At 45.7% G+C, this 25,444-nt stretch overlaps 1 protein-coding gene across 1 annotated transcript in view; it reads right to left on the reverse strand.

Annotated features, from left to right (window-relative positions):
• Positions 1-25,444, reverse strand: part of Mertk (MER proto-oncogene, tyrosine kinase) — a 98,125-nt gene that overhangs the window by 57,211 nt on the left and 15,470 nt on the right. The window contains exons 2-4 of the mRNA XM_021641953.2: positions 15,015-15,423; positions 8,724-8,824; positions 6,795-6,968 (exon numbers count right to left, since the gene is read on the reverse strand). Of these exons, the coding sequence (XP_021497628.1) occupies positions 6,795-6,968; positions 8,724-8,824; positions 15,015-15,423 (684 nt within the window). The remainder of the gene's footprint in view (positions 1-6,794; positions 6,969-8,723; positions 8,825-15,014; positions 15,424-25,444) is intronic.

A 25,444-nucleotide genomic window follows, 5' to 3' on the forward strand; every position in this document is an offset into this window, starting at 1 on the left:
AGCTTACATTCCCCCAAAGCAAAATGCAGCCTATGACCCGATAGAGAAGAAGCTGAATGCTGTGTTGGAAGGTAACAGGTACCAGGGACGTGGGAAAGCTCCGATTTCCACTAGGGGCAGGGGTTCAAGGTGGCTCTTTGAGAAATGGCCTCAGAGGAAATACCTGGGGTGAGGAAATGGGCCTTGTTACTGGTCAGCCTGGGGAATCCTAGCACATAAACAGCTGAGCGGCCTTTTCCAGAGTGGGACTTCAGAGGAGGAATGGCACCATTTGGCTCCATCAGGATTATTCCAGCTGCCCTCCAGAAAGCAGACTTTAAGCCAGCTCCCGATTACAAAATAGGCATTAAAATGCGACAGGATTTGAAGCACAAGTTTAGGGCAAGCACTAAAAGAACGAGGAACTGGTTTGTATAAATTCTCAGTGTCATGGTTATTACAATGGATATTGGTAGCTATATCCAATTAACTAAAACAGAAACTAGTCAAGCTATCTGCTAGTTGTGCATTTAAACATACAGTTAGGAACTGGAGAGGTGGCTCAGTGGTTAAGAGCACTGGCTGCTCTTCCAGAGGACCTGGGTTTAATTCCCAGTGACCATATGGTGGCTCACAACCATCTATAATGTGATCTGGTGCCCTCTTCTGTCATGCAGGCAAACATACAAATACAGCACTCATATGCATACATAAATAAATCTTTTTTAAAACCCCACTAAACATGCAACTAATGTTTATTTTTTTTGAAGTTTTATTTTTATTCGTGAGTATATGTCTGTGCACATGTATGCCACCTATGTGTGGTGCCTGTGGAGTCTATGAATAGGCAGTGAATCCCTTGGAGCAGGAGTTACAGGTGGTTGTGAGCTGTCTGATGCTGAAGTTGGGAACCAAACTCCAGTCCTCTGCAAGGGCAACAAGTGTCCTTAAACAACAAACCATCTCTTCAGTGCAGGGGATGTGATGTCCTCGTTTGGCCACCACAGGCACTGTACTCACACAGTCAGGGGACGTATACAACCCCCATACACTCATAAATAAACATAAAATTAAATTTAAAAAGAAGTTCCATAAGTTGTCCAGATACCCATGACAACAAGACATCATCAATCTATATGGTGACAGAGGCCATAGTCAATTACCCACAATGCATTCTGCCGTAAACAACAGGCAGAAAAGTTCTTTGTAGATTCCGTGATTTGAAGTCACCCATGACAAAAGCCATTGATTTATTTGTTATTTCCGGTGCTAAGGATTTTTTTTTTTCTTTTCTATTTTTGAGACAGGGCCTCAGTATCCCAGGATGGCCTTAAACTCTCCATGTAGCTGATGGTGACTTTAAATGCCTGATCTTCCCGTCCTACAGCCCAAAGGCTAGGACCGCAGGCATGCACCACAGCCCCTGGCTTACTCCACATTGGAGACCAACCTGGGGCATCCCACATGCCAGACAAGCTCTCTACCCACTGAGCTACATACACCCTCAGGCCTGTAATGGGCATTGTGCTTGCTCTACCAGGCTAAAGAAGAAACCAGGCCTGGTGTGTGGCAGGCAAACTCTACCCCACTGAGCCTTCCTTACAAAATTCTTCTTTAAAAGGGAAAAAATTTCAGATTGAAGTAATTTTAGATTCACAAAAAGAGTCGCAAAAATAGCACCAAGTTCCTGCGCCCTCCCCTCCCCCACGTCACCATGATAAAGATTTTAAACAGTCATAACACTAGGATACAAACCAGGAAGGTGACTTTGGTGCAATGCCAGTCACTAAACTTCCACTTTACTCTGATTTTACCAGTTTTTTCCCTTTTTGGGGAGGGAGGGGAAATAGTATATAATCCTATGAAATTTTAATCACAGGTACAGATTTGTGGCTACAAAATCGTTCCACCACTGAAAAAAGACTCCCCCCTGGGAGCATCCTAGCCTAGGAGAACCGATGGAAAGAACTGATCTGTTCGCTTCCACGGTAATTTTGCACTTTGAGACAGTGATTTCAAAGGAATCAGACCCTAGGCAGCCCTCAAGGCTGGCTTTGTTCACCTACAATAGTGGCCTTCAGACGCAGTGCTTTTTCTCCTGTGTCTTCGGGACAGCTTTTACGTTACAGGGTCAGGTGGGGATGGATTGTGTCAAGAGGAAGAAAGTGCCAGGAGTGGTGACATTTTCCTGTAGCCCCAGCTCTTCTAGAAAGATGAGGCCAGCCTGGAGTGAAATCCTGACTGACGTAAATATGCTTGGTCAAAGCAGTCCAAACTGTGGGGGCCGTTTACACCACTTCCCTTTTTGATACTTTCTTAGTAGATTGATAGGAAGAGTTTGTATGCAGGATTTTATTTTTTAAAGACAGATCTCATGTAGCTCAGTCTATCTACAACTCACTATATAGTCAAGAATGACCTTGGACCCATGACCTGTCTACTTCCCACTTCCTGGGTCCTGGGATTACAGGTATGCACTACCAGTTTATATGGTGCTAGGGATCCAGCGCAGGATTTTATGCCTGGTAGGCAAGAATTTCACCAACTGGACTATGTCTCCAGACCGTAGGTTAACCAGTCGTTTCTTCAGTGGTTCATTCATCCGTTCACTGAAAAGATAATTCTCACATAATCATTACATGGAATGATTGCCTTTCTTGGAGACCTGACAAGTAGATGGTTGTAGTTGAATATGAAGGAGAGGAACAGATGTCCGAGGGGCTCTGAGTGTACCGACAAGCGCAGAGTGACCAGGCAGGCATTCAGAGAATTGCAGAGAGCTGGGGGTCAAAAGATGAATGGGAGCTTACCAGAAAGACCAGGAGAAGGAAGTGGCTGGGAGAGAGGGGTCAGCATGTGAATCCAGGCAAGGTCCACCAGAGCATTTGTAGACCTGCCAGAGGCTTGTGACATCCCCTGAGCAGGGGAGGATGCTTCAGAAGAGGTGGGGGGACAAAGGTTGAAGTGGTGTCCTGAGGGATATGGGACATCAAGTAAAACGGTAGATTTTAACTGGCTTGGACTGGACGGTCGTGTCCGGAGAGAGAAGCTCTGTGTTTTAGGAGAAGCTGACAAAGCAGGAATGACTCACTGTGTAGGTGGTAGGCTCAGGGAGGCAGGAGCACAGAGGACAGAGGAACAAGGAATGCAGGGCCACGGTTAGGGTGCAATGGTAACAGTGCTGGCAAGGAAACAGGAAAATATGAATTAAGGGCATCACTGTGGAAAAGCACAGGGGAAAGAAGGCTCAACTGACATTTGAGAACAATGTGTAGAACTTGATGACTGACTGTGGGACAGGAAAGAGAAAAGAATGCGGGTAAATTTCAGGCGTTGACTATAATATATGATTGCCTCAGGAGGCCTTCCCTGTTGGGCATCAGCGATGCCATCTTTGCTATCAAATATATCAAAATACGGTAGGAGGGGCCAGAGAGATGGTTCAGTGGTTAAGAGCACTTGTGGTTCTTGCAGAAGATCCAGATTCAGTTCGAAACACCCATGTGCTTCCTCACAGCCATCCACAACTCCAGTTCCAGGGGATCAGATCCCTTCTACACACAGTACACATATGTACACGCAGGCAAAATACCCATGCACGTAAAATAAATTAAACGAGTCTAAAAAAATTTATAGGATTCTGAGACGGTGAGGCACCTGGTGCTGCTACTCCTCCATGAGGAAGAACCAGCGCAGCAGGTGGATGGCTGCATTTTTGAACCAGCTGTAAGTTGGTTGGCTTGACTTAAATGTAAACCTGACAGGTTATTTTGATATAACCCATGTGAATCCCAGAAAACTTTGAAAACAGGATGCTAGAGTATAGCGCAAAGGTAAAGTGTACGAGAGTTTAATGGCAGGGACCCTGCCTCCACCCCCACACACATACAAAAATTTCCCTTACCAAAAAGAAAAGAGAAAGCAAGAAAAGCCAGAAACTTACTCTTCCAACCTTTCACAACCAGGAGAATTGCTTGAGCAATGCAACCTGCTGCAGTCATTCAGGCGGAGCCAGCTCAGCAGCTTAAGAAAAGGCTCTTTCTCCACAGACACATTAGTCTTTGCTGTGGAAATTATAGAGTAACTGCTGAAGTCCATGCTGTGTATAAAATGTTAAGAGAGGTTTTCTATCGTCATGGGCTTTTTGATGAAAGGCATAGTGTGTGTGTGTGTGTGTGTGTGTGTGTGTGTGTGTGTGTGGTGTGGTTTTCTAGACACAGGTAAACAAAGATTGGCAATAAATAAAATATGTTAATGTGCATGGGGCATGCGCCTTTGTGTTTTACCAAAAAGGCTAGAAACTGGCAAGGTGTTGAAAGAGATTGAAATTTTCAAACGTTAAAGTTTGAAACGAAAAGTGCACTTTTTCCTTCAACCCTCCTTTTAGCTATCCTAAGTACAGATGATTTAGCACACATACACACAAAGCCAAAACCCAAAAACAGTACTATGGGGCTGGCAAGATGGTGCAGTGGGTAAAGTCACTTCCTGAGTGATACTGACTTCAATCCCTGGAACCCATGTGAAAGTGGAAAGAGAGAACCACTTCCACAAAGTGGCCTCTGATCTCCACACATCCTGCAGACATGCAGGCCCACAAACACACAATAGTAATCAAAGCAGTATGTTTCAGGGAGTGCATATGTTGCTCATTGGTGTTTTACCCGCACGTTTGTCTATGTGAGGGTGTCAGATCTTGGAGTTACAGACAGTTGTGAGCCTCCATGTGGGTGCTGGGAATTGAACCCAGGTCCTCTGGAAGAACAGTCAGTGCTCTGAACCTCTAAGCCATCTCTCTAGCCTCTATAATATCTGGTTAGTATTGCTGGGTGTGATGGCTCAGGCTTGTAATCCCTTCACTTGACTCGGGAGGTAAATGCAGGTAGATGGTCAGGAGATCAAAGCCATACTGGGTTCCATGAAACCATTTCTCAAAATAATAATAGTCATGTCTTTCTTTCATGGACTTTGAAACTATTATCCCACAAAGAGGGTATCATTTTAAATTGATTTTAAACACACAAGTTCTTCAATTATCTATTCTTTGGAAAAACTCAAAGAAAACATAGGTGAAGGTAGAGAACCCTGTATCACCTCTCCCACAGTCAGGGGTCACAGAGGCCTAAGAGATGGTGTCTTGGCTGGAACTCACTTGCCTCTCAGGCCTCAGCTCAAGCAACCACTGGTAGCCTGCTAATGCTGGCATGCAGCAGTGCACAAAGACCCGAAGTCCTGGGTCTCACTGAGCATGCTCAGAAGGGAGACTGTGGAAGTAACCCAGTTATACCCTGATGAGGGCAGGGACCGATGCACACACAATCTGACTGGGAGTCAATAAAAGAGCAAAGAGAATCTCTTAAGTAATACATGAGTGTGTCACGGGACAAAGGGCGGGTAGGAGAACACTGGAAGCAGACTGGAGAGGGGTACAAAGGTCCTGAGCAGAAAGAACTATGATGTATCTGAAGACGTGGGAGGGACTCTGTGTGAAAGGCGCTTAGTGAGCACAGGCGTGAGATGGAGAGATGAGCAGGGGCCGGAGCATGCAGGACTGACGGACAAGGCCCAGAAGGATTCTGGTGACAGTCTGGGTCACTGGGAAGCCACCAGTGGGGTTTCATCTGATGCATGGCATGAGATGCTGCTGAGGAGAGTGGAGAGATGCGGGGACAGGATGGGAGCAGTGGTTTTGGCAGGATCTGATGGTGGTGTGAACCATGGGGCCTGAAACAAAGATGGACAGAGGCAGGTGGTGCTGTGCTACGGAAGCAGAATTCACAAAGGGGCTGGTGCTTCCAGTGTGAAAAATGAGGAAAGCAAGGAGTGTTCTTTTCATGATATCATTCATCAAGAAGGGGAACTCTGGAACAGAAGATTTCGGGAAATGAGGAGTTGCATTTTAAGATGCATACACAAGCAGAAAAGCCAAAGAGGCAGCTGGACAGAGGAGCTGGAAGCTTAGTAGAGAGGGCAGGGCCCAAGATGCAAAGTTCCAGGCTGTCGTGCCACAGATGGCATTGAAGTTGGCCAAGGAACTCAGCCAGGAGGGTGTGTCTCAGAGGGAAAAGAAGCTGGGCCAGGACTGAGCTGGGCACTCGATGTTCAGAACTGGCCCAGCAACAAAGAAGATGCAGTGAAGAGGGAAGAGAGCCAGGATCATGTGCCTTGTAAAAACTCTACCCCTGAGATCTCAAGCCTAGAACTGCCTTGGGCACACAGCAGACCCCCCCTGAACGTTTGCTGAATGCATGAGGAAGGAAGAAGGGATGGAGTGTGGCCACACTGTCAGATGGAGCCCATCGGCTTGAGTGGCACCGGAAGCTTCAGCGGCATTGCTGACCGGAGCCAGCCCAGGAGAAGGAACAAAGCCAAGGCATTCTGGCTTGGATGGGGATCAAGATGGCCATGGAATGTCAATTCACCAGCAATCCCACAGTGACTCACAAATTTCCTGCCACAGTGCCCCGTGACCAATCCACTTTCTTGGTACCTAGCCTCAATTAGGTCTTTACCTTAGCGTTTCCATAGGGTACCTCCTGCCAGGTAGGCAAGGCCACAGTGCCAAAGAGGTATGAGCAAGGCTCTGGATGCCTGGACTGGACTCTGGCTAGGTGAGCACTTGTGTATCCCACATCCCTTGCAATGCATCTATTTCCTTATTGCTCCCACACCTGTTTTTACTCTTCCCGATTGACCACTGTTGGAGTGTAGCAATCATCACCAAAGTTCTGTCACCTTTACGGTTGGGGTGCGTGTGTGAATGAATGAATGAATAAATAAACCAATGAATGAATGAGCATAACGCCCAGACTTACCAGGTACCGTTAGGACAGACGGAGACCTTTCCGGTTTTTCATTAACACGGCTGCTGTTTTGAACCCAGAAGATGTTGACGGGCTCAGGCGGGCCCACGGCCTGGCAGGTGAGGTTGAAGGCTGTGTTTCTGGTGACATTCATACTCTCTGGCTGCTTGATAAAGTAAGGAAGTCCTGTGGGGGGAGAGAAAGAGAGAGTGGAGCATGCTTTAACCAGGAGCAGAGCCTTTTGATTCGAAGAGCGGAGGTTTCCCTGGGTCTGAAATAGCCACTTCTCACTTCCAAGTAATAAAGAGAGCAGAGGTTCCCAACTCCCAGTCTGTCCCCAGCCAGCTTTCTAGGACACTTTTTTTTCGAGGTACCGTGCGCGGTGATTCATCTGCATAGGCCAGAAGGGAGTCTATTGCCAGCTTTTAAATCAGGTGTTGCTCAAGGGCCTGGCACTAGTCGGCAGGTTGGCAGTATGCCTCACAGAACAGAGTAAGGCAGGAAAGATGGCCAGCAGTTAAGAGTGCTTGCTGCTCTTCCGGAGGAGCCGAGTTCATGCCAGCAGGCACATCAGGCAGCTTGCAACTACCTGCAGCTGCAGGTCAAGGGGCTCCGGCGTCCTCTTCAATCCCCTGAGCTCCACCGCCCCCATGCCACATACACACAACATGCATTCACACAGACACACGCACGTTAAAAAAACAAAACCAAAACAAAATGTTGAAGCAAACAGACAAGCAAAACCCAGAGTGAAAGCAGAACTGCACAATGGGTCTGTGCAAGTGTTGACAGAAACCTACAGTGTGTGCAACTCTCAGATGGGTGAAGATGTTTGCATTTTAAGACCCGTGCACTTGGGACTCGGGTCCGTGTGCTTCAGCTGTAGGGCATGTACTCAGCATGCGTAAGGCTCTGGGTTCAATGCTCTAAGTACCATGAGTGAGTGTAAATATGCACACACACACACCCGCATGTATTTGGGTAGGACTGAAGAGTTTACAGCAAGCACTCACTTGAAGACATAATCAGCACGGGTCTATAGCTATAATCCTAAAATCTACTGAAACTCCAAAATCTGGCCCACAAGGGAGCCTGGGAATTTTCAGAGAAAGCCAACAATCACTTGCTTGGACGGTGTACCAGGGCAAGCTGGCTAGCCTCGACACTTAAATCATGGGTTTTATAAACTCGTGTCTCACAAATCTGGTTCCACGCAGAATAATAGGAGTCTTTTTCTCTTGTTTCAAAGCTTTCAAGATTCAGGCTTTTCCCCAACTTGTGCATTTTCCTGACAAGTAAACTGTCTACTACATATTGCATTCTACAAGATTAATTCCAGGCATAGGAGATGCCCTCCTGTTGACCGATGCTCGCATGATCCAGGCACCAGCTGTCTAGCCTGGGATGGGTCCAAAGCAAAGGTCCCCGTGAGATTCATCCAATCCTGTTTTCCTGGTTTCTTCCCTTCCACACTCAGCCATTCACTGGCTCCTTCCTTTGTCCCTTTCTCCTCCCTCTCTCAAGCCTTCTGTAGTGTCACTGGGCATCAAGTTCATGCATACAAGAGAATGGGCAGCAGAAAAGCCTTTTGATGGGAGTGGGATGTGGAGGGTGGGGCAGAGATAAAAAGAAAAGAGAGGTGTGAATGACAATGCTGCCAAGGGCACCTTGGAAGGGGGCACCTCCTGGGTGAGGAGTGACACTCCCCACAATAACAGAGGCCCTATGGTGGAGCAGATACTCAATATGCGCAATGCCCTGGGCACGGGCATGCGCGCACACACACACACACACAGGACTGTCTTGTAAAAGTCCAACACTGATGGATCCATAAGGCTTACAGGGTTATGAACAGGAAGACCGAACACTGTCACACAGAAGACATTTGATTCAGGCTCTACACAGCCCTCGGGCAACAGGATGTTCTGGCTTGGGGCTCACCTTGAACTTCGACGTATATGGGGTCGGATACGATCTCTCTGTCGTTCACCTTCATCTTACAGATATAGGAGCCGTTGTCTGAGCGCTGCACACTGGTTATGCTTCAAAGAAAACAGAAAAGAAATTTGCAGCGACTGTCTTTTGAGTCCCTTCAACACACTTACCGTGTGCTAAAGTTAACCACCTCAGCTTTATGTGCCAACCTTGCCAGGCTGTGGAGCGAGGTTGTCTAGATGCTGCTGTGAGAATATCTTTCAGATGCCGCGAATGTTTACCTTGGCAGCCTTTGGGCAAAGCGGATTTTCCTTCCCAACATGCACGAATCTTGTCTAATCGGTTGCAGACTGAGGTCCCTTTAGGAAGCTCAGTGTCAAGCTTCCATGAGTCTCCAACCAACACCCTGCTGGTTTCATTTTTGTCAGTACCTTTTATAGTGTGAACTCATTGAAACTCTCTCTCTCTCTGCCGCTGTCTCTCTCTGTCACACACACACAGTTGTTCTCACACATCTCTTGCTTTCTTATCTCCGTGAATCTCTACTATAATACACACACTAATGGTCAGGAGTCTTCCTTTCCACGACGGACTTTAAACCAGGGCTTTGGTACCTCTCCTTCAGGACATTTTGGAAATTGGAGGAGTTTTTTGGCAGGTAGAGTGTTTCAGGGTCCTAAGCAATTATTCTATACCCCAAATGACCTGAAACTACATCCTGATTCTGGTTTGTGTGGTCTCCAAGCACTTTGCACAGTGTTGATATTCACCTAATTGTCTAAAACTGCTGCTACTGTGAAAATGGAGGGCTGGTATGCCTGGTTTGGAACTACCTGGTTCCTGACCTGAGTCATCTTTTCTTGTTGTAGATTATTATCTCTGTGTGTATGTGTGTGTGTTTTAAGTATGTTTACATGTGTGCAGATGCCTATAAAGGCCAAAAGAGGGCATCCAATGAACCTGAAACTAGAGTTACAGGTGGTTATGGGATGCCCATCATGAATGTTGGGAAGCAAACTCTGCTCTTAACCAGATCCTGCCCAACCCCACCTCAGGCATTCTGAAGGTTGATCACTGATAGCATCACCGCATTTGTCTCAGGCATGAGTTCCATGGTTCTGTATTCAGGGGGGTGGACCACAGACAAGGGACACAGGGGGTGGGGGAGATGGTTCTTTTTTCTTTCTTCTGTGATGGTCAGGCCAGCACTGGTACATAGACGTTTGTCTTGGTTTGTTATCAGTCATCTTTGCTTTGCTTGTGTTCCAGCTAGAACACTTAGGACATATCTGATCCATCTAGCACAGGGCTGAGTTACCTGTGATCCCAGCACTCAGGAGGCTGAGACAGGAGGACTGTGGGTTTGAGGTCAGCATGGGCTACCCTTCAAGATCTTGTCACAAAACAAAACAAGAAGCAGCTTTGGCTGTTACTGCCTTCTTTCCGTCTTTATGTGTTTACAAACAGCAAGTTAGACAATGTACATAAAAGCTGCATTGGGGGCAAAATGGCTCAGAGGGTAAAGTGATTGATGTCAACCCTGGGGACCTGAGTTCACTCCCCAGGTGGGAACCAGGACAGGAATCGGGGGCAGGGATGGAGGTGAGATAGCTACGGCATAGTCCTGAGAGTTTCATGGGAAAGTGATACAGACAGGGCTTTCTTTCTGAGTTGAAGGAGGAATGAGTTGTTGAAAACTAAGCAAGCTAGCACACAAAAAAGTTATAGAAAACAAAAAAGTAGAATATATTCATAGCACAGTACATGATTCAGCTGGATACATAACTTCCATACACACACACACACACACACACACACACACACACACACGAATCCTGGTGACTCTTACCACTGCTACAAATAAACACTTCATTAGCACACCACTGTGGGGATGGGCACACCTGCAAACATTCCCAGGCTTGCACATGGACTGGAGAGCTGGGAAGATGCCTAAGGATGTATGTATGTATGTATGTTTGTATGGGTATATATATGTATGGGTACATATATATTTAGTATATATTTAATATATATATATATCTTTACTGCTAGTCATTACTTTTTCTCAGTATGGCTTAGTGTATTTGTTATTTAGGCCTATCTACCATACACTTTGTTAATTTTATTCAATGTGTTTGTGGATGTTAATTTACATACTATATTTTAATTTTTTTAAATTTGTAATTGCCCATGTTTGCTTTAAGAGTGGTAAGGGGCCGGTCAGGTGTTGCAGAACACTAGCACAGCCCCAGACCCTGGCTTCTAGCTCTCCCATTGCTCCCACCCAAGGTATGAAATCCCATCAGCCTTTGAGATATAAACATCTGGACAGAGAAGGCTGAATGAAACGATACAGACTGAGCTGCAGTGTCTAGACAGGAACCACCTGGCACAGCTGCCGGGCTGGCACTGGGGAAGCCCATGCCCCAAGGCAGTGGTGGCTGGGCTGGACCCAGGATGTCTACTAGCATCCAGAACTCCAGCCCTCAGCATCCCAATGCTGGGCTGGCCTACAGGAAAATGTCTCACGAGTAGTAGTTAAACTCTCAAGTCCTCTTCAAAGGAATACAACAAAGCAAAGGTACTTGATTCTGCAAGAATGAGATGCTTAGACCTGTCAAACTCACAGAGAATGGTACTTTGGCGGGGGGGGGGGGGGGCATTTCACGCACAGGTAAAGAGTCACAGAGTCAGTGTGAATGTGCTTAACCATTGATCTTAATCTACACACAAAAGGCTTAAGTGGTACTGTATTTTACATGCAGTTTACCAAACGCAAAAGCAAAAGAAAAAAAATACAATTTAATAAATCAATGCAAAGACCTACTGACAAGCTTCTTACTTTCACCTAGAACTGAGAGGGTGTAATGGATAACCAAGTGAAGAGACCCTGAGCGAACAGTTTTGTGACTGTGAACCAAGTCCGTGACCTCAGGTCCTGTGGTTAATAATAACTTTGCCCCTGGTGGCTTGGCTCAGGGAACTGTGATCTTATATTCTGGATTTCTGCTCGTATTTGATTCCATTTCCCTTCCCTTTCTTCTTTCTACAGGGCTTTGCTATGTGTCCTGGGCAGACCTCTAACTTGAGATCCTCCTGCCTCAGCGTCCAAACTGCTGAGATTACAGGAGTGCTATGCCACATCCCCCTGGATCCCTCTTTCTTTTAAAGTATCATCATCATCATCATCATCATCACCACCATCATCATGTATAAGGATGTTTTGCCAACATGTACATCTGTGTAGCATGTGCGTGTCTGGTGTCCATGGAGGCCAGACTAAGGGAGTCAGATCCCTTGGAACTGGAGAAACAGACAGTTGCGAGGCCACCATGTAGGTGCTGGGAATTGAACTTGGGTCAAGTTAAAAGCCTGTGCTCCTAACTGCTGAGCCATCTCTCCAGTCCTTTGACTCCATTTTAATTGCTAAGCAGTGAGCTAAAGAAGTGACAACAGAAACTGGGGCTAGAAAAAGCCAAGAGTAGGTAAGTTTGGCTCTCACATAGTCTATGACACGTCCCCCACCCCCAACTCCAAATACAGCAGAAACCTGTTCAGAGATGGAGGCCTGAATCTCAATTAGTGGATTACGGTGGGTGACTAGCAAGCCCCAGGGATCTGTCTGTTCTATCTCCCTAGCACTGGAATTTCAAGTCCCTGTCACCACATTCAGCTTTTTTTTTCAATGTGTGTTCTGGGACTCAAACTCAAGTCCTTATGTCAAGTACTTTACCTACCGAGCCATCTCCCAGACCTAAAGGACCATTTTAAAAATCATGTCCTTTGGGCTGACATCATGTAATCCAAGCATCACTATGGAAAGAAAGCCATGGAGCTGTGGCAGATGACCCAAAATCACACAGATGGCCGTGCCCAAAACAGCAGGTTGTGCTCTCTTCAAGTGACATCTGACCTACATGACCCTTCTGTTCCTTTAGGCCATTAAACACCCCACTAGGTGCTTATGAAGTGTTTTCCTTTCCTTTTTTTTTTTTTTTTTTGTAAGCTTTGTTTATGTAAAACATTTACTTTGTATAGTAGATGCAGAAAAAAAAAAATAGTCAGATCCACTGTCTGAGAAGGACAGCTCGATATACCTTGCCAGAATGAAATGAACCAAGAGAATCATGGAAGTCTGTGCTTTGCCCTTAAGCAAAGCACAGCTAGAGGAAATATGGACAAACTAAATTCTGACCAGAGTCATCAGGTCTGTGGGAACTGTGATGTGGCTTTCTGGAAAGGAAACAAAAAATGATTCACCTAAAGGAATGACACATATGAGATCGTGCCAAGGGTCAGGTCAGGGAAAGTGAAAACATCATGGATCAAAGAGCATTTCACTCCAGAGTGCAACGATCAGAGAAAAACAAGCAAGCAAGCAAACAAACAAACAAACAAAACGGTCTCGTTTTGACCCTGAGTGGTTCTCACCTCATTTTGAGCTTTTAGCAGCAACAGGCCAAGTTAGTTCTTGATTGCACATGCAAAACATAAAGATAATCCCTCAGGCCAATCTGAATGCAGAATTCTGATTATTAGCTGGTAAGAAGTAGGGGAAAGGTGGGGAAAAGAGCGGCTAGATACAGGAACAAAAGTTTGATAAAAGGAACACATTTGGTGCTCTACAGCACAGTGGGATGGCTGTCATTTGCAAAAGTGTATTATATATTTTATGAAGATCTAGAAGAGACGAGCTTTAAACAATGAGGAGGAAATCCTAATTACCCCAATTCAACCAGTGCATAACATATATACCACATAGTACCTCATTAATATGAGGTATTAATACATGTTAATAAAAATAAAACAAACAGGAAATAACTGAGGAGGTAGAAGAACAAAAGCCCACAGTCTACAACCTCTGAGAAAGAATGGCTCAAATTCTGGGAGAATGGAATATTCCAGATGCACACCCCACCTTGGCTGATCACGGTTACCTCTAACTCAACAACTTACCTTTGCAAAATGGGAGGAATATTGAAAGTGGGGCAGGAAGCCCGTCTCATTTCCCAGAACTGGCGGCAGCAGAAAGAAGGAAGAAGATGGTGAGAGACAGAGGGCTGGTGACAGAGGCAATCCAAGGGCTGGGACATAACCACTAGATAACACTGATACCGTCGAGAGAGAGAGAGAGAGAGAGAGAGAGAGAGAGAGAGAGAGAGAGAGAGAGTATGTGTGTGTGTCTGTCTCTCTGTCTCTGTGTGTGTTTCTGTCTGTCTGTCTCTCTCTGTCTCTGTCTCTCTCTGTACGTCTGCCTCTGTCTCTCTCTCTTTCTGTGTGTGTGTGTTTGTGTGTGCATGTGTGTGAATGCCAAGTAGGTTAAGCTGGTTGGTCGGTCATCCTAAAGTAGCCACCTGTCTTCTGCCTCCCCAGAACCAAGTGGGATACATCTCCCACTGAGGACTGACCTCAGGCCCTCACGCTCGCAAGGCAAGCACTTTACCAACTGATATCTTTTCGTAGTCCTTTAAAAAGCTACTTTCCTGGGGCTGGCGAGATGGCTCAGCAGTTAAGGGCACGTGCTACTCTTACAGCGGTCTGGTGTTCAGTTCCAGGATCCACATGGTGGTTCACAACTGTATGTGACTCCAGTTCCAGAGGATCTAACACCCTCTTCTTAGAGCACCAAGCGCATGCATAGTGTACATCCATACGTGCAGTCAAACATACATATACCCGAAATAAAAATGAACTAATACACAATCTTAGAAACAAAAGCCCTAGCCACTTTCTCAAGCCAGCCTGGTAACCTCAGCACATGGGTGGGTCAGGAAATCAAGGCCAGCCTTGGCTACATAGCAAGTTTGAGGTCAGCCTGGAGTACGTGAGAGCCTGTCCACAGAAAAAGCCTACTTTCTCTTGGGTTGGAGTATGGCCAGGAGGTAGAATGTATGGTTAGCATACTCAAGGCTCTGGGTTCCATCCCCAGAACTGAAAATGAACACACACACACACACACACACACACACACACGTGCACATACATGCACAAACACAAATACACACCTCTTCATACACACTGTTTGCCACTCCCTGGCAGCTCTTGGATCTACGGTGTGTTTAGGACTGACCTTAGATGGTTTGGGAGCAGCCCTCTAAGCCCTCAGAGCATGTCAGCCAGCAGTTACCATGAGGCAAGCTCATTTAAAAGAAATCAACAACACAGCCAGGTCAACATTCATCCACACTCTAAAAGGGTCAATGCTGCTTAAAACGAAAACAAGGCTGATTTTTACTTGAGCATTCTGCTTTTGAGGTGGCACTAGCGTAATGACACTTAGAAAGAAAAGACGCTTACCTGAACAGTGCAATTATTGATACACCTTCCTCATCAGGATAAAACTGTGTGATTGAATGATGAGCCCCAAGCAATTCCTTTCCATCTTTCCACCACGAAATGCCAGCCGTTTCTTGGTACGTGTTAGGAATATTGATCGAACAATTAAATTTGACATTTTTATGCTCCGAAAGTATTATGTGTCCAATCGTGTGATTAAATGCAACAGGAGGCAGGTGCTTTGATGCTGCAGAAGTCGCCCGGGGAACGGCTGTGTGTGCCAGCTGTGATCTTCCAGCCTGGGATGGTGACAGTTCGTGGCCACTGGACTGAGGAGAGGAGACTGGCCTGTGGTCGGCTGGCAGGCTCCCTGGTAAAGGCTCTGAGAAGAGTTGGTCTGGCTTGCTTTCTTCCCCTGTTACTGTAGCGGCTATAAAACAGAATATTAGAGTTTTAGCCTTTAAGACGATGAAGAATTTCCACTTCTCAGGCCACAACAGGAGAAGCAGAGCACCCTCACTGATCTCAGAAAAGACGAACGAGAAGTTCAGTGTAAAGGCACATGCTTGTCATGCAAGAACTTGTGAGGCTGTGGCAGGAGGGTGGAGAGCTCGTGGCCAACCTGAGTTTCATGGTGGAAGTCTGTCTCAAAAGAATCAAGGGCTGTGACGTAGCTCGGTGGTAGAATATCTGCCTGGCAACACGAGTGCCCCAGTCCAATCCCCGGCACCTCAGCGTAAGACTGGGAGAACTTCCCCGTATGCACATCTGATGGCTATCCTCATTTCCCAATTTGTGCATCTGTCTACTTGCCTCCTTCTAAAGCAGCGTTATGGTTGGGGAGGGGACTGTCACCACAACATAAGGATCTCTATTAAAGGGTCACAGCATTAGGAAGGTTGAGAACCACTGTCCTAAAGAATCCTTAAGAAATCAAATTCCTGGGTTGATGAAATGGCTCAGTGGGTAAAGTACCTGCTGTGGAGCCCGATGACATGACATCTGTCCCCAGAGCCCACATACTGGAAGAAGAGAACTGACCCCTGACCCCTGTAAGCTGTCCTCTGACCCCCACACATGCACCATCTCCCATAAACACACACCAAGTATATATATTTAAAAAACAAAAGTTTCCCTAACAATTTTTTTAAATGGTTCCTCCCTCCAAATTCTGTATACATAACTTAGCAGGAAAGTGTCAGCTATAATCACCTTTCTTACTACCCATCTGCTCAGTCAGACTATCAGGCTAAAAGCCCTGAAATGGCTACTGTAGGTCATGAAGAGACAAAGTTCCCTTATGCTCCAGACGCAGAGCTTCCAGCAAATGCATGCCTGCTTGAGTGAGCCAGGAAATGTTTTTATTTCATTTGGCCACAAGTATTTCTAAAAATAGAGGCTTGTATTCCCTGTACTTGTAGTTTCTTTAAGTGGCATTTTTGCTACACACATTCTCTGCTGTTTGCTATTCATTCAAATATGTTGGCAGTGAATGGCTGAGGTGAGTTAAGACAGCCGAAAGCCCAGCATTCTATGCTGTGGGTTAGTGTCTTGCAGTGCCCTGGAGAACCCAGCCCTGCTAAGGAGCTATACCTCCTGCTTTGCTCAGGATATCACACCTGCTAGGCACCTGATAATAGGTGGCAGGGAGCATCATGATTTCTGCTTAGGATTAAGCCAGGGTTGGTGAATAAGAACACAGGGGCTGGCAAGATGGCTCAGTGAGTTAAGTCACTTGTTGCCAAGCTTGACAACCTGAATTTAAAATTCCCAGGGACATATGTGGAGGAGAGGGAAGGGGAGGGAAGGAGAGTAGAGGAGGGAAGGGGAGGGAAGGGGAGAGAAGGGGAGGAGAGGGAAGGGAAAGGAGGGGAGGGGTAGGGGACAGAGGGAGAGGGAGGAGAGGGAGAGGGAGAGGGAGAGGGAGAGGAAGAGGGAGAGGGAGAGGGAGAGGGAGAGGGAGAGGGAGAGGGAGAGGGAGAGGGAGAGGAGAGGAGAGGAGAGGAGAGGAGAGGAGAGGAGAGGAGAGGAGAGGAGGAGAGGAGAGGCCCATCTATTTGAATATGTGGTTCCCAGTTGGTGGAACAGTTTGGAAAGAATTAGGAGCTATGGCCTTGTTTGAGGAGGTGTGCCACTGGGAGTAGGCTCTGCCCTTTGTTGTGGGCCAAGATGTGAGCTCTCAGCTACTGCTCCAGCTCTGTGCCTGCCTGCCTGCCTGCCGCTATGCTCCTGGCCATGATGGCCATGGACTCACCCTCTGAAACCGTAAGTCTCAAATAAACTCTTCTATAACTTGTCTTGGTCATGGTGTCTTATCACATCAGTAGAAAAGTAACTAAGACAGATACCCAGCTAAACTTGTATTTTACAAATAGCATTTCATATTAAATATGCAGCCAAATGCTCAACTGGTTAGTGAATAAGAGAAGCAAGAAGTCTTGGGGCAGGAAGGGGAGACCCGGAGATCTCTCCTGTGGCTTCCTCCATGCCATGTCACTCCAGACCTACTGTTCAGCTGTGGCAACTGCTCCTGTCCATAAGGAGCCACTCAGGGCAGCTTTGCCTCTTTGGGAGCTACTCTACTTGGCTCTCTTACTCTGAGGCCCACTCTCAAGGCTCTTCCTTTGGGAATGCCTCTTAGAAATCAGGATAGATGCCTGATGGTAGGCAAGGGATTCAATGTAAAACTCCAGAAAGGAAAGTGAAGCAGAGAATAAGGAAAAGATGTGGTACCAGAGGCCTTACCCAAGGGCTAAAAAGTTACTTTATTAGAAACATATGTAGGCCACAAGCACCCTCTCTTCCCCAACAAGGCAGACAAGAACCAGCTAGAGCAACTGCCACATCAGAGTGCCAGAGGATGACCTATGACTTATGCCATTAACACACACAGGACAGCACCAACAGACATGCTGACACAGATTTGAAAAAGCTCATAAGGCCTCGGCCCTGTACAGAAAACTACAGGCAACTAAGGAATGCAGAAATCAGGAGAAATAGTCCTCCCCAGGGAAGGGCACACCAATAGGATATCCAATATCAAATGTCAGCCCTGAAAACATACAGAGAGTAACATTACATAAACTGAGCAGGTTGTGTATATATATATATATATATATATATATATATATATATATATGAACACACACACACCTGGGAAGACATTTAAGATGCTAGTGAAACATGTGACTTGAAGCTGTGTAGAAATGATGTAGAAGAAACTTAAAATTATAGACTTGGTATTATAAAGAACCACCAATAGATCTGCTTAAGTCACACGAGTGGAATTTAATAAAGGAGCGCTGCTTCCAGAATAACTAGAGATAAGGAATATGCTAACCAGGCCTGCTAGAGAGAAGTGAAATTTAGGATGCCAAGATAGAAATGTTTACTCACCAGGACTGACCAGCCATTAGGCTCTATTCTCACAAGACAAAGGAGACAGCACGGATTTATGACCAGCCATTAGGACCTGATTCCCATACCAGAGACATACCTCTAATGGGCATGAGGTGTGTATAGGGTCACAACCATCATTAAGTCTCCTTCACTCTTATTATTAAAAAGAAAAACAACACCATAATTCTTTGAGGTGGCAATATGACCCTGGGTAACAACTACTGAAAAAGAACAACATTGGTATACTTAAAAGAATAGTAATATCTTTGCTGTATAAATCTCCTATCTGCCTGAGCAGCCAGACTTTCAGGCTCCTGCCTCCATTTAAATTGTTTTAAGTGTAACTTGGGACTGGGACCCAAAGAGGCTTAAGGATGACAGAGCATGTAACATGCATAAGCTTAAAGTGTATACAAGCTAACGAAATCTTCTGTTGGGGTCAACTCTTATTTGGGCATTAGCACCAGTTAGCCAGGGGCTTACGTAAAGAGCTTTTTGTTAGTTAATCTCTGAGTGTTGGAGTGATTCCTCACTGGCGAGGCACATCATTTATTTTTATGTATTTTTTAAAATGTTGTATGTATGGGTGTTTTGCCTACATGTATGTCTGTGCACACAGTGCCTGCAGAGGCCAGGAGAGGGTGTCAGATCCTCTGGAACTGGAGTTGCAAACATTTGTTAGCTGCCACGCGGGTGCTGGGAATTGAACCCAGGTGCTCTGAAGAGCAGTCAGTGCTCTTAACCTGTAAGCCATCTCTCGGCAGAAATTAATGTCACAGTATGCTTGAGAAAGCCCACTCTTTGTAAATGACCTCCAAAACTCTGTGTGACATATAAGCCCCCATCCTTTGTAAAAAGTGGTCGTGGTGGTGGTCATCTGAACGTCTAAACTTTCTTCTCACTCCAGCATATATCATTTTCTAAGAAACTGTCTCGCTTCTGCTGTCATCCAGTTGTCTGATTCCTTCTCCTAGAATCTAACAGTCTGAAAGCCCTCAGGAGGTGCTCACTGAACCCCGATATCCACTAATATCAAAAAGATCTCTGTTTCCTTAGCCTGAAATCTTCACAGGTATAGGAATGACATAGGGCTTCATGGGTCAGCTGGGGGCCAGCCTTGAGCCCATTCATCTAGACAGATCAGTGTGTCACAAGGAGAGGGTCAACTTATTTTAGGGAGTGGTGACCAGTGGGACCCTAGAGAATGGGCCCTTCTTAATACAGCCTTACATACAGCCATACCAAACAAGCCCCATTCACAAGACAAGCCCGTGCTCTTTGTAGTGTCTGGGTTCCCTCCAGTACGGCTCTAAGATGGGCTGTTCTTTGTGGGGTTTGCTCATGCCTACAATCTCCTCAAAAGAATGCTCTGTTTATATCTGTACCGTTTGAGGGAAACAACGAAGACTCCACATCTTTTCTATCAAAAGAATGATAGCATGTCCATGTGTTCTTTGTGCAGTATCAGAGAGTCCTTGGGCCCCACATTTTATTTCCAACAACTTGGGGGCTCATCCAGGATTCTAATTCCATCGCCAAAGAAGTCCAGAATCATGTCATTGGAGAAATGTGTTCCATGGCCCCATTGCAGTGGCCCTATACCTCGGGCGCTTGACACTCCCTAGATCTTCGTAATGAGCCTGAGACAAAAAAGTCAGCAACGCAAGGACCGAGGCACAAAGGCATCCAGGCAACTGTGCTCACAGACCAAAGTAAACCAGAGTCGAGGTAACCAGAGTCAAGGCATTGGAGTAGTGGTTGGGACATTCTGAGATGCACAGCTAAGCATCGTGTGAGCCTGGAGCCCTCTCCGGTTCTGTAGCTGTTCAGGGGCCTCATAAACTTATTGGCAGCCCAGGCCTCTAGATCCAGTCATGGATTTATCTGCCTGGTACTGAGAGGTGCTGATCTTCAACACTGTCTTGCAAGACAATCAGATGGAGATGGGTGAAGTGGCAGATTTGGAGTACAAAAAACCAGCCCCTTAGCGATGGTGAGTAGTGGGGTGCTGAGCCTCTCAGAGACACTTGATTAGGGATCAGAGTTGGAAAGAATCAGGCCAAACTGAGCTCCAAGAAAGTAAAGAGGTAGATTCTCCTGGACAGTCCATTAAGACTTAAATAATAGAATAATTTAAAAATGCAGAAACAAGAAAACTGAATGATCAAATATTGTTTGATTTGGACCAAGGAGCCTACCCTTATTCCTCAAACTGAGTTGTCAGCTCTTAATTAAATGCATTAATTGTAAGAGTCTAATCTCCCAAAAAGAAATTGACCATGCCCTTTGTTGGAGGAAAGGAGCTGTGAGGACCCAGGAGCTATGACAGAGGTTACTGAATAGACCTCCGCATCTCTTGCTCCCACTTATCTTTCACCAACACCGACTAGGACCCAAACAAACAAGCTCACAGGACTCACTCACCAACCTGCTCCTTGGGTAGAAGCTCCAACCCCTCTCCTGGGCTGACTGACTTAAGACAGCACAGGAATGGAGTTCCCTGATCAGGCCAAAAGCTCCCCAACCTCATTCAATATACCCCTCCCTGCCCCAGCTGAGGACAGAAACTGAGGAATGTGAAAGAGGACTCATTTCACCTTCCTTATGACTCTACAGGAGGCACCCCTGGCTTTATTTCCCCACTGGGAAGTTCCCATTGGAGAAGAAGAGACTGGGTTTGTTAACACCTCACTAACTAGCACCGAGGAAGGCACTCTAAAAGATGAACTTAAGTCTTTATTAGAGGTGCCTTTGAGGTGTTAGACTAGTTAGGAGCTCTTAAGGCCCCTGCTCTGTCCATGGGCTGTTCGAATTTATCCTGAGCCTTCTGTCTTTGGAGGAAGGGATGATGATGAGTGGAACTGCACTAGTTATCTCAGGGAAAGAAGGGATGCTGGTTAGTAGGACTGCACTAGTTATATTGGTACTGAGACATCTAACAGGTCAAGGGTCCTGTTGGAGGAGGTTAAGTTCCCCAGTCAGGACCCTCAATAGGACAACAATAATGAGGCCCATCAAGAATACATGTGGGCTTTGAAAAGACTGAGGTACAGGAGGGAGTAAGGAGTCAGTCCCTGGATCTCAAAATATCAATAAGACTTTTAATATCCAACAAGGAACAGAGGAAGGCCTGACCACCTCAGTTTCCAGGCCCCAAATCTTTCAACCAGGCTATCCCAGGAGGGTGCCAATGCAAGACAAGGGAACAGACAAGAATGTGCTCTGGAGTAAAACTAGAGGGTGCCTGTAGTGGTTTGAATCGGAAATGTGCTCTCTTCATCTTAGACATTTGGCCACTTGGTCCTCAGTTGGCGGTGCTGTTTAGGGAGGTTTGGAGTGGCACAGCCTTGCTGGAGGAAGCGTATCCCTGGGGCCAGGCTTTCAGAAACGGTCCCCCTCCTTCCAGTCTGCTCTCTCTGCTTTGTGCTTGCGGTTCAAGATGTGAGCTCCAGCACTGATGTCTGCCTTCTGCCTCCACCGTGCCATTATGAACTCAAGCCCTTTGAAACCATAAACCAAAATAACTTTTCTATAACTGGCCTTGGCTATGTAACTTTATGCCAGAAACAGAAAAGTAATTAATACAATCCCCTTGGCTTAAGAGAATGCTTAAGTTACATTTCTGTGACCAGCAGTTGGCCAGCTATTTCTAAAAAAAAAAAAAATTACATTAGATGGAAAATTGGAAATACAGAGAGTTAGAACAGCTACTAAGGCCAAAAGGTGCATATAAGAAAAGATGAAGAAACATAAAAGTAAAAGACTAAATTTATGCTCTCAATTGCAGGACAATGTATTCAGGGAAAGAATGAATCTCAATTTTACAGGTTGAAGATCTTTCCACCAGGACACCCCAGGAAAAGGACGACATAAAACAAACCTACAAGTAAGGGACATAACAAGGCTACAAGTGTGGGATGACGGGCCATTTCAAAAGGGGATGCCTGAATGGAAAAAAAGAAAGAAAAGTTGATTTTCTTTATCGCTTCCAAAGAGGAATAGGGGCAACAGGGCTCTTTTATACCGATGGGTCCTACCAAGAGTCTCTAGTGAGCCTAAAGAAATCAGAGTTATAATTACATTTAATTGTAATTATTTATAATTAGAAATTATCTCTTGCTTAATTATGATACAAAGTAGGTCCTCTCTCTATATACAACCCTCTGGACTAAAATTATCTCCAGGGCAACTACTCACTTTAGGATTAGAAGAATCCCAGCCCTCATTTTCTAAGAACCTAAAGTATGAATCCAAAACCAAGGAAGAGTAACTAGAAAAACCTTCTATTTGTACCCGAGGCCAGGATTAACCTAATAGGGTGAAGCTTTGTGTCCAGGTCAGACATAGGACTGGCAATCATTAAGATGGGGAGCCAAGCCTCCCTAACCCTTGACCTCACAAGGAAAAAGAACATCTCAAGGTTTGGAATAAGCCAAAAAAGGCCTCCGATTTATAGCACTCTAAGAATGCCAGGAGACACAGTAAGGGCAGGGGAGAATTCCATCTCCTTCAAAGAGAGGTCAGGGCTAAATCCTGTCATTGAAAGACTGGTAAAAGCTGCTATCATTGACCCCTGTATGTTCCCATGTAACACCCAAGTCTCACTGATTAAAAGGCTGATGGAGCCTATCTTAGTTTCTTTTCTATTATTAGGACAAAACCCATGCTGTGACCAGAAAAACCATTTAATTGGGCTTATGGTTTCAGAGGGCTGGAGTCCAGGATGACGGAGTAAGGAGCAGCTGAGCGCTCATACCTCGATGCATAGCCATTAGACAGAGAGAGGGTGCACTGGGAATGGCATGGATCTTCTGAAAACCCAAAGCCCACCCCTCCTCCAACAAGGCCACACCTCCTAGTCTTTCCCAAATACTTCTGCCAGCTAGAAATCAAGTATTCAAATGTGTAAGCTTATGGGGGCCATTCTCATTCAAATCATGACAGATCCTATAGGTTGGCCCAAGACCTTAGAACAGTAAACCCAATTGTCCAGAGCAGACACCCGTGGTACTCAACACATACAGTCTCATCAGCAAGATTCTACGTCACCTTGTTTGCAGGTTCAGTGGTGTAGTCCTAGAAGATATATTTGGGGTCCTGTCCTCCATCCAAGAACAGTCAAGACCTCATTGCCTTAGAGTGGGAACATTTCAGACAGGGAGAAAGAAACATCACAGGTGGACAGCTCTTCCCCAGGGATTTGCCGGCTCTCCCAGACACATTCTGAACATCCTTTCTGGCTTGGTGGGCCTGCTAACCCAAAGAAGTGATGCAGAAGTAAAAGCTGCCCTGTGTCTTCTTCATTCTGTATCAGTGGTGTCTATGAACACTACATTTTATTTCCAACACTCAGAAGCCTCTGTGTTCACCTTTGCCTCTTGGTACTAAAGCTCAGAAAACAGTATTTCAAAATATGTGGCTTTGGTTTTGAAACTGAGAGTGCTTGAAGAGGAGGCAAATCTCTGTGAGTTTGAAGCTAGCCTGGTCTGCAAAGGGAGTCCAGCACAGCCAAGGCTACACAGAGAAACACTGTCTCCTAAAACAAACAAACAAACAAACAAACAAACGAGATCTGTAATCACAGGACACAACTTCCTCATTCTTTTGATTGGTTTTCATTATCCAAAAAAGAGTGAAATAATGTCATAGGGAAGGGCCTAGAATCAGATCTCTTATTTAAAGCCTAGGGGAAGTTTATTCCAGGCCATTTATTGTTCTCCTCATTCACTCACACACACACTCTCTCTCTCATTCATTCATTCATTTTCTCCCACAAAAACCTGAGGACCCTGCCTACTCTTCTCTCTGCAAGAAGATAGACGTGAGCTGGTACACGCCTTTAATCCCAGGACTCAGGAGGCAGAGGCAGGCACTCTGTGAGTTGGAGGCCAGCCTGAGCTACAAAGTCCAGCACAGCCAGGGTTTGTTACACAGAGAAATCTTGTCTCAATAAAGAAGGAGGAGGAGAAGGAGAAGAAAATGTAGCCCAGGCTAGCCTCAAACTCTTTACATATCCTAGGATGACCTTGAACTTCTGAGTCTTTTCTTTTTCTTTCTTTCTTTCTTTCTTTCTTTCTTTCTTTCTTTCTTTCTTTCTTTCTTTCTTTCTTTCTTTCTCTCTCTCTTTCTTTCTCTCTTTCTTTCTTTCCTCCTTTCTTTCTTTCCTTCTTTCTTCCTTCCTTTTTTTTGAGACAGGTTTCTCTGTGTAGCCTTGGCTGTCGTAGAACTCACTCTATAGACCAAACCCAGGGACCCACCTGCTTCTGTCTTCCGAGTGCTGGGATTAAAGGTGTGTACCACCACTACCCAGCCACGTCTCCATTTTCTTGAGTGCTGGTATTATGAAGGTCTTGCTGGAGATAGAACCTGGGGCCTTATGTATGCCAGGTCAGCACTTTACCACCTAAGCCATGACCCCAGTCCCTCACATTCTTTTTCTGTTCCTGATATGTCTGTTGACAGCTTGTTTTAACAGACCCAGTCACCTGACCTTCTGGGGTGGGGGAAGACTGAACTTCCTCACAATGAGCAAAAATGTCTGCAGTTCTTCTATTTATCAAGCACAAGGGACCGAGGGGCCGGGGGTTTGCCAAGTAGCTACGTTCCCCTTTTTAGATGCATGTCCCTTTCTCGGCAGGCAAAACTGAAAAGTGGAAAATGCAGATATTAGCTTCCTTTATGTAATTTATTCCTTAACATCAAGCCAAGCTTAAAGGTACCACAGGTTTGTTATAAAAGAATTCACACAATATTCAATCAGTCACACAATAAGATGGAAGCTGCTTTGCAATCCCAGCCCTGCAAGATAACTTATTACAATTTGGGGGCTGTTATATCTTTCAGCTTTAGAGGAGCCAAGCTGTCATAAGTGAACAAGCTGATAAGTGAGTGTGTGTGTGGGGGGACCACCCTTAAGCCAGGCAGTAGTTATACTCAGCCTGTCCTTTCTCCGTATTCCAGAGGACCTAGAAGACAACTGGTCTTCCTGTGTGACTACCCAGACGTTTCCTGAATCACCTGACTTCTGGCACCTTCCTGGGTAACCTCTTAGC

This window comes from Meriones unguiculatus, chromosome 18 (genome assembly GCF_030254825.1).
Source record: "Meriones unguiculatus strain TT.TT164.6M chromosome 18, Bangor_MerUng_6.1, whole genome shotgun sequence".
In the NCBI taxonomy this organism is placed as follows: Eukaryota; Metazoa; Chordata; class Mammalia; order Rodentia; family Muridae; genus Meriones; species Meriones unguiculatus.